The 14,590-nt window shown below is 38.7% G+C and overlaps 1 protein-coding gene across 12 annotated transcripts in view; it reads right to left on the reverse strand.

Moving 5' to 3' along the window:
- Positions 1-14,590, reverse strand: part of TNS3 (tensin 3) — a 224,072-nt gene that overhangs the window by 143,479 nt on the left and 66,003 nt on the right. For 9 of the 12 annotated variants that reach the window (XM_054193543.1, XM_054193529.1, XM_054193532.1 and 6 more), the window contains one exon: positions 6,553-6,590. The exons of 2 other annotated variants lie outside the window; for them this stretch is intronic. In XM_054193543.1, coding sequence (XP_054049518.1) covers positions 6,553-6,590 — 38 coding nt within the window. Of the gene's footprint in view, positions 1-6,552; positions 6,591-6,863; positions 8,092-14,590 lie in introns of those variants that run through there. One more of the 12 variants, XM_054193536.1, reaches the window with a different exon arrangement.

Consider the following 14,590-nt stretch of genomic DNA (forward strand, 5'->3'; position numbering starts at 1 on the left):
GTTTTAGGAGACAGCTGCAGACTTACTGCAGAGGTCACTGAAACTCACAGGTTTCACTGCTTTCAGTGTGCCTGTAACACGTGGGACTGATAGATGCCCATACAATCATAGAATTGTCTAGGTTGGAAAGGACCATTAAGATCATTGAGTCCAACCATAAACCCTAACACTGACAAAAACCTTCACTAAACCATACCGCTAAGCACTATCTTTTAAATACCTCCAGGGATGACGATTCCACCACTTCCCTGGGTAACCTGTTCCAATGCTTGATAACCCTTTCAGTGTAAAAATTTTCCCTAATATTTAATCTAAACATCCCGTGGTGCAGCCTGAGGCCATTTCTTCTTGTCCTGTCACCTGTTACTTGGAAGAAGACACCAACCCCCAGCTCTCTACAACCTCCTTTCAGGTAGCTGTAGAGAGCAATAAGGTCTCCCCTCAGCCTCCTCCTCTCCAGGCTAAAGAACCCCAGCTCCCTCAGCTGTTCCTCAAAAGACTTGCTCTCCAGACCCCTCACCAGCTTCATGGCCCTTCTCTGGACACGCTCCAGCACCTCAGTGTCTTTTTTGTAGTGAGGGGCCCAAAACTGGACACAGTACTTGAGGTGCAGCCTCACCAGTGCCAAGTACAGGGGGACGATCACTTCCGTAGTCCTACTTACCACATGATTCCTGATACAGGCCAGGATGCTGTTGGCCGCCTTGGCCACCTGGGCACACTGCTAGCTCACATTCATCTGGCTGTCCACCAACACCCCCAGGTCCTTTTCTGCCAACCAGCTCTCTCGCCACTCTTCCCCAAGCTTGTGACACTGCATGGGGTTGTTGTGACCCAAGTGGAGGACCTGGCACTTGACCTTGTTGAACCTTGTACCATTGGTCTTGGCCCATCGATCCAGCCTGTCCCGATCCCTCTGCAACGCCTTTCTACCCTCAAAAGCAGATCGACACTCCCACCTAACTTGGTGTTGTCTGCAAATGTACTGAGGGTGCACTCAATCCCCTCGTCCAGATCATTGATAAAGATATTAAAGAGAAGTGGCCCCAATACTGAGCCCTGGGGAACACCATTTGATCAAATGAAAGTATTGAAGGTAACACGAAAGCAATATTTAAACCATAAATTTAGGTTAAAATATGGGGGGGGGCGCCAGGGAATTTTGTTCTTAACACATATTACAGAGAAGAGGGAGATGTGGCAGAGGAGGAGTGCTCCAGAAGGCAGCAATGCCAGTCTTTTCTACTTGACATCACAGAAAGATATGAAGGCAGTAGTCACACGTCAGGCTTGTTGGTAAAGTAAGGAGTTTTGGGTTTGTTTGCTTTTTGTTTTACTTCCCTATAGTTGAAAACCATCCATCTGCAGTATGACTCGCCATCTCACTAAGACCAGTTTAATGCATAAATGACAAGAAGGAAAGATAGCTCTTTGAATCAGGCAATCCAAAGATATGTACAGCAATTTAGCCCAGGTGCGGTTTCAGTCAGTGATAAAGGTCTGCAAGAGTCATGTCAAAGAGGCAGAGTGACCTCTCCAGCAGGAAGTTTCCAGAAATCCTTTGGAAAAACTGTTCAGCAAGCAAAAGGAGGCCAAAGCAACCCAAAGGACTGAGAACCAAGGAGGAATCTTCCACTTTCCCACCAAAACGTATTCTCATGTTGTAAAGAAGGGGTCCCTCTACAAGGCTCTAGTTTGCCCATTTTTGAGATTGAGAGCAGTTCATTGGAGGCAGACAGGAAGGCACTGGAAATGCCTGAATTTTATTACAGTACTTCTGACTTTCTTGTATCACAATCCTGACTTTTATAATCCTCTGGTCATTTTAACAAATTTCCCTCGTCTCAAAATATATTAAAACAAAGTCTTGAATGTGCACACTCCAAATATACCTTTAAGTTTCCAGCTATTTAGAAAAGAGATAATGCAACAAAAGGTTATAGAATGCTCTCCCTATGACAGGCTTAAATACATATTTTTAATCATCAAAACTAGCTCTCCCAAATGGACGGTTTTCACTATGACTGAATTTGCTTTAACTGTGGGAGGTATTTTAAATGTCTTCTTCAGCAAGACAGAAAAAGACAAGGGAAGCAGCCTTTTAGAAATGATTACTAGTAAAATACTATGAAATGTCATGTTATCACACAGAAGTAGTAAAAGCAAATTCTAACGAAGCTTAGACTTTTCAGCTTGCTGATACAAAACAGTCAAGACTACTTCTGTGATGGAGCTCATAAGCTTTCAAACACATAGTACTCACTCTTTCATTCTATGTTCCACAAAATTATGGTTATTCATGACGATGTCTATAACACAGTTTCCATTCTTCCATCAAGTCAGTGAGGCAACTCCTTGCAATCTAAGGCTGAGGTGGCTCCAACTTTGAGATGCAATATTGCAGTTCCTAGGAGCATGCATTCTTCATCAAAAGCTCCATCAAAAGCAATATAGTATGACATGGCAATCGTGAAAAATGCTATACATCATTGGGACGTTTTGCCTGCTACCCAATTACAGCCACTGCTGATGTTCAGAGTACCCTTCAAGATGTTGCTATTGCCTTTAGACATAACAGTAGATGCAAAAACAATGCCTCTTGCGTAAAAGCTAAGAGCATCATGTACAGTAAGCGTAAACAACTTTTTATAACAGTAACTCACAAAGCATGGAGTGGTTTATTTTTGTAAGCTACTTGATTCCCATTTTCCAGAGACAAATGTGGCATGGGCTATATAATTCAACCTAAGAAAGCATTCCCGGCAGCACCAATGTAAAATGCATCCCACTTTAAAAGGCTGACAAGTGCCTTTCTACCCCTCTCAAAAAAAAAAAAAAAAAAGTTACACAGCAAGTCTGTGTGAGATGTCCTGTATCTATACGGAAGGGAGCAGAGCTAGCCAGAAAACAACTGGACCAGTAAAGAGGTCCTTCACCAAATCACCCAAAACAGGCCAGGGCAGGGGAGGGAAAAAAAGAAACAAAAACATCCCCAACTCTCCTAAAACGTTCTAAGATTTTCCAGTGAAAAGTTCACATCTGTCACAAAAATGTAATCTATACATAGTTTGGTGGTGAACAAAGAAAAGCAGAAATTGATTTGTTTCCTTCCCTCACTAACATCATCTTATCCTCTTTTCCCCTTGCCAACAGCTAGATTTATTTTTAAAAGAAAGTCAGCAAGGAAACAAACAAACCTTGGATTTGTACACGTACCAGCTGGGTCTTGCACAACATAGCCAGCTATCTGAAACAGTAAGTCTAAATGAGAGTTCTTATCTAAAAACACTAGCACACATTAAAATACTTTTTCATTTTTGGAAAGCCCCAGCAAATTAACCGCCAATTACACAACGCTCCAGCACAGCGCTTCTGCTACTTAAACAATGCAAGGTTTATGCCCATAAAAAGCAAATTCAAGTCATCACGTCCCTCAGTAGCTTACAGTTCTGGTTGAAACTGAAGGTTTATTCATTACACACTTCATTACAGTGATATTATATCTAACAGAGGGCAAAATATTTTGCAGACAGGAGGATCTGTAAAATACCACTCCTGGGTACAATCAGGAAAAATCTGAAGATCCCATTGAGCTGCAAATGTCAGTTACAAGACTTACACAGTAACCCCCTGGACTTCAACTGCAAACATTTTTATTCTAGCCCAATGCCAGGCAGCACTAAAAGGGCTGCATGCACGGTGATAACAACATGCTAAACGCTGCCTATGAAGAAAAAAAAATAAATCCTTGAAGTCTTCAGCCTTATTGAATGTGTTTGGATTTACGGATTCCCACAAAAATGTGTCAGTCACAGAGGTTTGTTCACACAGTTGTCTCCTGGAAACAACATGACACAAGTTTTCATTTTAGTCCTTGACTCCCCCTGCCCAAAACGTGAGAGAATTAAGAACAACTCATACTGAAATTAAAAACAAAACAAAGCACACAAAACAGCACAGCACAAAATCAAACTCATGTGAACCCATATGAGAAGCAAAGTTGCCACTACTTGGTCCACTACTGGTCATGATAGTTTTAATCTATACTTTCAACAGTGCCATGTTAACTAAGGTGTAAAAGTTGACAGTACTCTGCTGATCTCAGCAAAGCAAATCTTTTCCAGGTTGCTCAATTATTTTAAAAAATAAAAGAGCTTTACTTCAAATATAACTTTAAAATAACAATGTGATGATTGACAAACCCTGGGCATTCAGGTGAAGTTTGTGGTATTCCGTTTGTGTCTCTTCCTCCAAAGCTGCCTTTATTTTTCTGAGAAAGTTTGACACATTATCTGTAGTGCTTGAAATGCAACTGACTGTAAGTATGAAACAAAGTTAGAAAGTTCAAGAGAAACACTATGTTTAAACTGTCACTACCAAAGTAGCAGCCATCTCTCTAAAAAGAAATACACATTTTGACATCTTTGCAGAAGCAGATCTGGCTTCTGCTCTAATTTTGCATTGTTTTAAACATTCAAAGAGGAATTCTTTCCACCCTTTTGCATACACATGCTGAACTCCCTCAATAGCAAGCTGATGCAGCATGCAAATCAGATAGAAAAAGAAAGAAATAATTATCACCCTCAAAAAGAGAGTTTGAGAAACAGTAACATCTAAGATTTAGTTGCTTCCCTTTCCAAACTGACCAAGTATCACTGTGAACACACTAGGCCAACCTTCACACCAATTTCAGTGCAGTAATGGAAGAAGGAGTAGAGACCAGACATTAGCAGGAACACAGTAACCTTGGAAACCTCTCTTCAAATTAAGAAAAAAAAAAACAACAAAAAAAAAAACGTGCTGAAAGTACCTCACCACCACTGTGAAAAGCCCAGCCCAGTGCTTACTCGCTTCTGCGAAAGGTCTTTACCCTGGTTTCACCTAATTAATGGAACCAGTAATCTAACAAGATGGACTAGGGTGCACTTAAGTTAAAGTCAATTAACTTTAGAGGGGTTTTTCCAATCGCCTTGCCTGGAACTACAAGTCAAACCTCATTCTTACAGTGCTAATGGAAGTCAAGAGGTGCTCCTTTAAATACTTTACTCTAGCAATGAACAATAAGTAGCGTCCTGCAATCAGGACATACTGTGCACTGCACACAGAGTGCGAAGTCACCACCCTGCTGTTCACGTAACTTCAGTGCAATACAGAGGAGCCAAAAGTGAAGAACTTTTAAACAGAAAGTCTTCTTTCAAATCTTTCTTAAAAAAAAATATGAAAGAAAGCCAAGTGTGCACATTTGAGATTAGGATTTAAACTAAACTCCTGATACAGAAGGCATAAAAGTAAAAACAGAAGCAGAGAGGAAAATCTGCAAAACAAAAATTAGATTCAGTATTCTTAAGATAAAAAAGGACTGAAGGCAAAATATTTGGGTTGCGGGGCTGGTTGGTGTTTTGTTCTGGTTTGTTTTGGGTTTTTTTCTTTTTTTCATTTGGACATCATTTACACAAGTTGTAGGAAGACATGAAACTAATTCACAATCACAAATGAAATACTAATAAGAATGCATTGTCCATTGCTTAATTCTGAACAGTTAATTGAGCTGTTTAAAAGACGGACCAGGATGCACTAATGTTAAATTCAGATAATGGTGAATTTCTGATGAAGTTCAGGGGACATTCCAGTTACAAGGAATTACAGCGCATTACATTAGACCTCTATTTATACAGAAGCCAGATTGGAAGAGGCGGGGGGGCAGGCGGGGGGGGAGTACCTCACATACACACATATGCAAACAAGGCAACTTACACAGACAAATGCATACGAGAGAGGAAACACGAGCATGTGTATCTGTAGCACCTATCCAAGCAAATCTACTAATGTTATCAATGAATCAGATTCTTCCCCGCGGACACTGGTAGAATTCCATCTTGCAAGTGCTATTTGGAGAACCAAAGCTACTGAGCTAAGAGGGATCAATTACACCGTCTGGTCTAATAAAAAGTACTTCTTTGTACTAAACTGTTTCCCTTCTACTTCTAGACCACCACTGCTATAGTACTGTTATTAATCATTATTGAATGTTTATAGTTGATGAAACCTTCAAAAGGTAATACGTTACTGGAATTTTGAGTGAAAACGGTACTTGCGCATTTGAAAATTGTTCTGTTACGTGGTATGATGAATAAATGCAGAATTTTATTTTTTCATGAAATAAGATGATAGAGTACATGCAGTAGCAATTAAGTTTGCAATTGACATTATTACCTTCTGAAAGTCTTTGATTTACACAAATCTAGGAGTGGGGAAATTTTAAGTCATCCAAGACCATGAAGTACTGATCTCACCTTGTATGAAAAGGACTCTGATTTTAAAAACTAACAAAAATCAACTAATGAAACTGAACTGGGTGCAGATGTTTTAACTACATGGGGATCTGGTTTTTAATAATGGCAAGAACAATACCCTAGCAAAAAAAATTACTGTTTTCTGACAGCTAGGCACCTGATTTAATAATCATCTTAATTAGTTGATAAAGCTTTTGCATTCTCAACTTCAAATACATGTGGATCAATAGCACGAAGGGAGGCAAATAAATATGCTTACCTTTTCTTCACATTTCCTGTGGCAGGCATATTTGCAAACTAAAACAAAAGCAAATAAAACATACAAGTTAAAGAGTGGGTGGATTCTCCCCTCCCGTTCTTTAGATCAGCTTTCTGCTAGAGATCTGGCCAAACTCAAGTCCGTATATATAGAAGCATTTACATACTTAAAAACAAAATGAAAAACCCTATAAAGAAATGCATTTAGTTTTTACCCATTCCTCTTAATTACAGCAATGTTATCACGTGCTTTCCATCAGCTTATGGTAACATATGTCTGGTTAAACCCGGGCTGATTATCCTAACACCTACCTTTACAGCTTCACATGCACCAGAAGCGTTACCACCTAAATAACACATATAGTAAGATCAAATGGTTCCCAGTGTAACCTGTGATTCTTGGTCATATCGTCAGTTCCAGAGACCTAAGAAAAGCAGGGTGACTTCAAACTCATAAGCAACCGCGACTGTTCAGATTTTAATTTCTGATTGTGAAATACAGTTTACACAGTGGTGCAAACATTACTGCCAAGAGGTAAGCACTTGATGTCCTTTGAACTCCTGCTGACCTAAGAGCAGGAAAGGATGAATCGTACTAGCAAGTTTAGATTCAGAAAACAGCACTTAACTTAAAAAGTAGCCAGATGAGCAGCAATGTAACTATGATGCAACAGTGTAATACAGCGGGAATATGACAAAGGCTGGTTTTAATAGATTTTCCATTGATATGCACTTTCTTCTTTACTCTGAAATTTGCTTTATTTCCATGCAATATCTATCCTTCGGGTACTGTGAGCCAAACTGTATTTTAAATTCAGGAAAAATTTCTTTATTCAATCTCCAAAATCAGTAAGACGCAGCATAGCACAGAGGTTTAGCTGGAAGATTAACTGAGGCCTAACCTTAGACCGCTGAAGCTGAAAGCCATGCTCATTTCTCGGTGCTTCTACCAAGAAAAAGACATTCTACAGCGTGACCCAACAGGAAAGATGTAACTACCAAGATGCAAGGTCAGCAGATACACAACCATGTCCATTTCAGATTTAAGTGCATTGACTGCTGAATGAAAAACCCTCATGCTCCAGTCACTTCTCAGGAAAGAAAAAAAAAAAAAAAAAAAAGCAAGGCTTACTGACCCATTTTCTTATGCAATCTTATAAGTGCTATGTTTACTTATTTTCCCCAGGCATAAGGTAGGAACGAGTTCTTTGTTCATAGTCCTTCACAGGATCAAGATTCTAAAAATTTATTAGTGTTCCCACAAATACACTGCTCTAACTATTAGCATTGGTAATGATCAATAATCACATACCACTTACAAACGCTATCAACCTTAAAGCAAATGGAAGATGTTTTTTAATCCATGAGGAAAAACTTTGTTTTCTTGCGTGACAGCTTGGGGGATGCCTAAATTCATTAAGTGACTTCATGCACCGAGACTGCATATTTATTAGAATCTGTATTTTAAGTCAGCACGATTAGCTTTGACTTTGCAAAAGGCTAACAGATGCTCTAAAAATATACATGCATACTATCTGTTTCTTCTATAAGCTACTTTGAGATCTCCTGCAAAATGGTGAAACAAACAAACAAAAAAAAAAAGAGAGAGACAATCACAAAAAGTAAAGAATAAACAGTAAATCTGTCAGGAAGCCCTGATATTACAGATAAGGTTCTCATCATCTTTACTAATGCTTAAGCCTAAATTTCAGGGGGGTGGGGGGTGCGGGGGGGCAAGATGAAACATAAAACAAAACCAGATTTGATTCCATGACAACTTCCATGATTTTGCTGCTGGCTCATGCAAAACCAGATCATGAATGTCACCAACAATACACAAAATCTTTACTGAAGACATAGGTAACAGTAAATGCAGCCACTGAATTTTTTCAATTTCCATGTACATAAGAAGTCAGAGTTTGCTGCTCTTGTGTAACACAACAGTACAGTCTTTCCTGGAAAGAAACCACCGAAGTCCGATGTGAGTTTAGCCTGAATAGCAACAACAAGGCCGAGTCTTTCATCAGCATCCTATTCAAACTCATAAACAACACAGAAATATAGCATACAAACTCCATATATACTTAAAGGGAAAACACTTTACTAACACACATTTACTAACACATTGCTATATTATTTATGAGATTCAAAGGAAACAAAGACTAAAGCCTCAAAAGATAATTAGCCATATACACATCAGGCAAAGCTCTCTTACCGAAACAAATCATGTATTTTTTCAGGTATTTGAATCTATAACATTCTGAGGATAGAAACTGGATTCATTCATAAACATAGCTTCACTCCTCCTCAGCATCCAGAAATACCCTATTCATATCTAAATCCAGCATGTTCATGTATTAGACTTAAGTCATTACCTTTTCTCCCTCACTGCCTACTAAAGCTGAATATGATAATAAAACTGGACAGAAGTAAGCACTCCGAAATGAGATCACTGACTGTCCAAAAGCTGGGAGCAAACAAAGCATTCCTTTGTGCTCAGAAGCAGAAAGGTGATTCTCCCCCTTCCCTCTTGAGTGAATGTCAAACTGCTCATTGCATGTGTTGCTCCTAAAAGGCACACCAGATACATCCCAACAACAGGAACAGATCCGCAAGCATAACAGATCCAAACACCAATTCACTTTTCTTGACAGGTCGGAATTTCACTAGTAGACCAAATCTTTGCCCAGAACAACAAAACTTAAAATTACTTTGATGGACCGTTCTCGGCATTTACCAAATGCTTGAGTTTTCAAACCATTTTGCAAGATGTATGTATGTCCCACTGAGGTACAGCAAGTGTCACAATTGCTCATTTGCATTATCTTTTTATGTATATAAAAATCTACGTAAGTATATGTGTGTGTATAAACATTTGCAAATATATATACACATTTGAACATATGTACACAAATATATACATGCATATGTACAAATATACATGCACTCCAGAAACCACAGAAGTCTTGTTAGTAGTAAACATACAACGACTTGCTAAAACCAGTTGTAAAAAAAAAAAAAAAAAAAAAAGGCTGTTAGCATAGAACATTGCTTAGGAATTAACAGCTGCTTGGAAGAAAGTATACCTTGGATCACTAACCTAACCAATTATCAATCTCTAGATGATAACTCCTACGAACAATTTTATTGCTATATGTTAGAGTCGTGAGAATAAACTTCAAGTTTGTGTTTAAAGTACAGAGAGAGTTAAAGTCAGAGTATTTTTAAACTAATTCACCCTTCTATTTTTTTGACTGCTATTTCCCATACCCTCCATCCCTTCTCCAGAAGGAAGGGATAAAAAAAAAATTGAAAAAAAATTTCTATATATACACAGACACATGGAGCGGGAGGGAGGTACAAGCATCAGCAGCATTTGAAAGAAAGGGAGGTATCAAGAAAATACCATAAATTGGATATGAGGAAGCATGCTGGCTCATAGAGAAAGAGTGAATGGAATAAGGGCCATGCTGCAGCAGCCACAACGCTCTAGGCATCTGAGCGTAGCAGAGTTAATGGACATCCTTTTACAATGCAATTCATATGGTTTTCTCCACTGTATCTGCTGACATCACGAACAGTGAGAGATCCCTTCACCAACACTATCAAATTAACCACTCACCCACACAGAAAAATCAATTTGCTTGATATTTCCTTACTTAGAATTCATTTTGCCACGGCTAATGCTACTACCACACAGGACTATCCTGCCTGGGTGGTTGTACCAAGGCTGGTTTTGTCTCAGCCCAAGCATTTACAGTACTTGCAAAGAGATGGATTACCTCAATCATTAGATTGCCAGAGAGAGTGAATCACATTTCTATATGCTAGCTGTTTTTAAGGAAAGCCTGGAATAGTAGAGAAATGCACTTTCAGAAAATTTTAAAGGCCAAAAAAAGCAGTATGATACCACAATCATGCAATGTCTTTTCAGCGCAATAAACATGCAATGCAAAAACCTATGAAAAATTGAGCATACTCACATACATGCAACTTACAGTTAAAAGATCTCAACAAGCAGCTTTGACCAAATGCTAGCATTCTTCAGGAAAAGCTTACGACTAAGATAGCACTCAGCTCTTTTCAGGACTACAGCCCAAGTGTATTTGAATTTAATTGTGCCTCAAACAGTCCGGAGGACTTAATGTCACACCCAGCAAGGCTACTTCAGTTCTTCAACCGAACAGCTGAATGTCTGCATCCCACACATCAGCTCTCATCAAATACCAGACTTTCCAAATTCGTGTTTAAGGATTCTGGCATCAGTTCCAAGAACAACTGTCCCAAGCTGTCTGGCAATGAAACGGAGGCCAAGCCATATTTAGTCAATTTACTACACTTCAAAACAGTTCCTAAACAATAGCTCTGAGAATCTATTTTTTTTAAAAGGAGGAGAAAGGGGGGAAAAAATAATTTCTTTGCATCAAAATGAAGATGTGCTAACTCCTGCAAGTTAGCAATACTGCTGACAGGGTAAAGACTGAAGAATAAGCATTGTGAATCGTATTTTTCATACTTGAGCTCCAAAATTTGTATGAAATGGAAGTTCTGCTTCTTACATTCATGCATTTTTAGATGCTCTTTGAAAACCAGTAGCAATGTACTTACAAAGTAAGAGAGTACTGCTATAAACTAACTGCAGAATGATTTATGGTTACCAGGACAAAGAGCTTAAGTTGTTCTCTGTGTGGTAAGGGCTAATCACCTTGTCACATTTTAGCATTTAACAGACATACAGTATGGCAATATATTCCATACAAATATTCTGTCACACCACACATGCAGCGAATATTAAAACATGACTAGTTCATAACAACAACCTCACGCTTAACCACAGCTTTTATCAAGTGACTCTCCACAGTGGTTTTTTGTGTGTTTGTTTTTAAACAACTATGTATGGCAAGAGTACAAACAACATCACTCAGAAATCCTCTTGGGGCAGAAACTTGTGTATAAGTAGAGAATCTAAGAGATGTAACTCAGTTTAATACCTCACTAATGCCTAAGAAAGATCACTTTCCCCAAAAGCATATACTATATAAACTCCTGATACTCCTTTTTAAATTCCCGGTGACAAATAATAAATTCAGACACTGAATCACAGGCCTAGCTGCTTGAAAGATGCTTTCTTTCTTTTCCCCAGCATCTCCAGCTCAGCTTCCCCAAAACAGACACATGCTATTACAGCTGTATTTTGACAATAATGGAAGACTCCTTGGTGATCTGCAACAAAACGTAATCTAAACCAAGCATATAAAATGATTTGTGTAATCAAGACTTAGTTTTTAGAGTTCCCAATTCCAATCTTCTCTTTCAATACCGTGGTAAGATGGGTGTCAGAGTGTTGCAGGACCGGTGAACCCTACCCATTTTAGTAGCTAGGCTAGTGTTACCACTACTGAACAACAACTCCCGCCTGTGGGAAGTGTTTTGCACAAAATCCCATGTCTATCATTGGTTCTAAAGAAAAGAAGTTTTCCTTTTTTTTTTCAGAAACCAAATCAAGGTGTTTTAACAAATGCATAGCAAGGCCACCACGACAGCGTCTTCTCCAGACAGAGCTTGGTACAGAAAGGCATCTATGTCCCAAATGGAGAGAACTGTGCAACTTGCTGGCCATTTATATTTTGACAAGGGTTAAATAAAATTGTGATCAGATTATTAGAAAAAACTGTCAACACCACACTCACACTTTTCTGCTGACCTGTTACTACCAGCTCTGCAACAATTCAACTCAAGATTCAAAATGAAAGCAGTATGAAAAAACAAACACATGGAAGCTATTAACTGCTGTGTTAAAAATAAGATGGCATGCAGTTTTGCGTTGGGCAGATACCCTTGTGTGGAGTGTGGGGGAAGAGATGGAAATATCGGGCTTTAGCTGCAAAAGTAAACGCTCCTATTTTTAAGAAGTTATCAGAGTCACATGCCAAAGATGGAGCACGTCTAACAGACACACTACAGCAACAACATCTGCTGGTGCATTTCCTGTGCCTCAAACAATTTCCTAGATTTTCTATTGTTCTTTTTTCATATTCAGCCAACTATTGTCTCTTCATCTGAATATTGCTCCCAGCACTTCATGACAGGGACTGCAGACATTGTTTTTGAAGATGAAGGCTAAAAGACGGTTATGGGAAACTTGTGCAAAGCTTCAGCATTTTTTAATTTGGGTGGCTATACAAATAAAGAGTGTTGTGAATGAGCTTTCCTGCAGATGAAATATTCCACTTTCTGTTGCTGACAACAGCAGTGGAAAATCTTTACTAAGAGAAATGTATTTTGGCACTACTGCTCCAATAGTATGTCTGTTCTTTTCCTTTACTCCCATCTTCTTTCTCTCTTGGAGGAAGAATCATGACCACCAAGGTTTTTGGGGGGTTATTTTTGGTAGGTTTTTTTTTTTGTCTGTTTGTTTGTTTTTTCCCCTGTGGAATTTGTAGTCTACCATTTTAGCTGCATCTGAGATGCACCTGAGAACTGGGTGAGTTTTGTTTGTTTTTTGTTTAATTTGCCAGAGATGGTGGTACAAGGCCAGAACAATAGCACAGCGAAATTGTTTTCACATTTTTAAAAATAAATTACTTATACGGAAACTTTTTCTCAGCTTTTTAAGCTACACTTGCAAGTCAGGTAGGAAAAGATTAAACCTTAATCCGCAAGTTATTTTTAGACTTCCCCCTCCAGCTGTACAGACAAGCCAATGCTGCAACATTCCATCCACCAAACCATTTCAACCAGACTATGGTTTACTGTAGCCAGCAACCCACATGAAGCCAAAAAAATTGCTGGACTGTCTCCGGGTTTTTCTCACAGCTGCAAACAGTGCAAGAACTGTAAGATCTCAAAAGCTTGCATGCCTATGATGGATCTTGAAAACATACCCTGCACAAATTATGCTAAGAGCAAGGATCACAGAAAAATAAGGGACTGGCTTAAAATGGATGATCTTCAAAATAAGAAAGCCAATGTTGTTAAAAACTTGTTTATTATGCAGATAAGACCTAATGGGCCTGGTAGCTTTTCATTCACAGCTGTTCTTAAGCTCCTACAGAAAACATAAGTGACAAAGACCTTCACCAGAAGGGAAAACAATATAGCCTACGCAAAGGAGTCATCAACATGATCCTTCAAGTACTTATACAGTTGTAGGCATGCTTTCCAAGGGTATTTTTTAAATCTGATTAATGACAATAGATGAGGACTGCATAAAATCAGCTAACAAATCCCCCTCTTGGCTATTTACGGGGTTCAGATCCTGAATGCGTCTAAACGGAATTACGTTGGTAGCCCAGCTTTGTTTCTTCAACCTTTCTTCATGTACCAGAACAAACTCTTCAGCACTACTTACAACAGATTTCTTCACCTCTCTCTTCTTTATTTAAACTTTATCTTTCCATACATTCTTTCTGTCTCCCACGGTAGTTCCCCCTCCCCACCCCCCTTGTTTTGAAGCCAATTGGAAGTGTGAGGTTTTAGACAGCTGCATAAAGATTTACTTCGATGTTCCTTTCCCCACATGGCATATCGAGTTCATCACACTCAAATTATACACTCTAATGATGGTAGCATTTCATTTCAGATTTTTGGGTTAGACAAGAAAATTCTAACTTCAATTTACCATCAGGAATTTTGGATTCTCTTCAAGTGGGCTAAGTTTATAAAATTGCAGGTATACCAGATGACATAGGAGTCATTAGTTTTCCTGGAAAAATATGCAGAGGGGGACACATGGGATGACATTGACTTTGTGCCTTTTTTTTTTTTTTTTTAATTTATTAGCTGTAATGAACAGAACCTGTAGCTTTTTAGAAACCTTACTTGTTGGAACTTTAACTTTAAAATAAATTTTGTAACTACAGATCAAATTCTGCCGTGATTAAGTTGGCCCTTATGAAATAAATAGGGTACTCATCTTTTCACTACAGACAACTTTCTGATATCTGTGATGCAGTTCGGCTGCTATGAACATTAAACATTCCACTAGAGGTTTTTGCCTGGTGTATTTTTTATTTTTAAATTAGTAGGAACTTACCTTA

Source organism: Rissa tridactyla, chromosome 2, assembly GCF_028500815.1.
Source record: "Rissa tridactyla isolate bRisTri1 chromosome 2, bRisTri1.patW.cur.20221130, whole genome shotgun sequence".
NCBI classification, from domain to species: domain Eukaryota; kingdom Metazoa; phylum Chordata; class Aves; order Charadriiformes; family Laridae; genus Rissa; species Rissa tridactyla.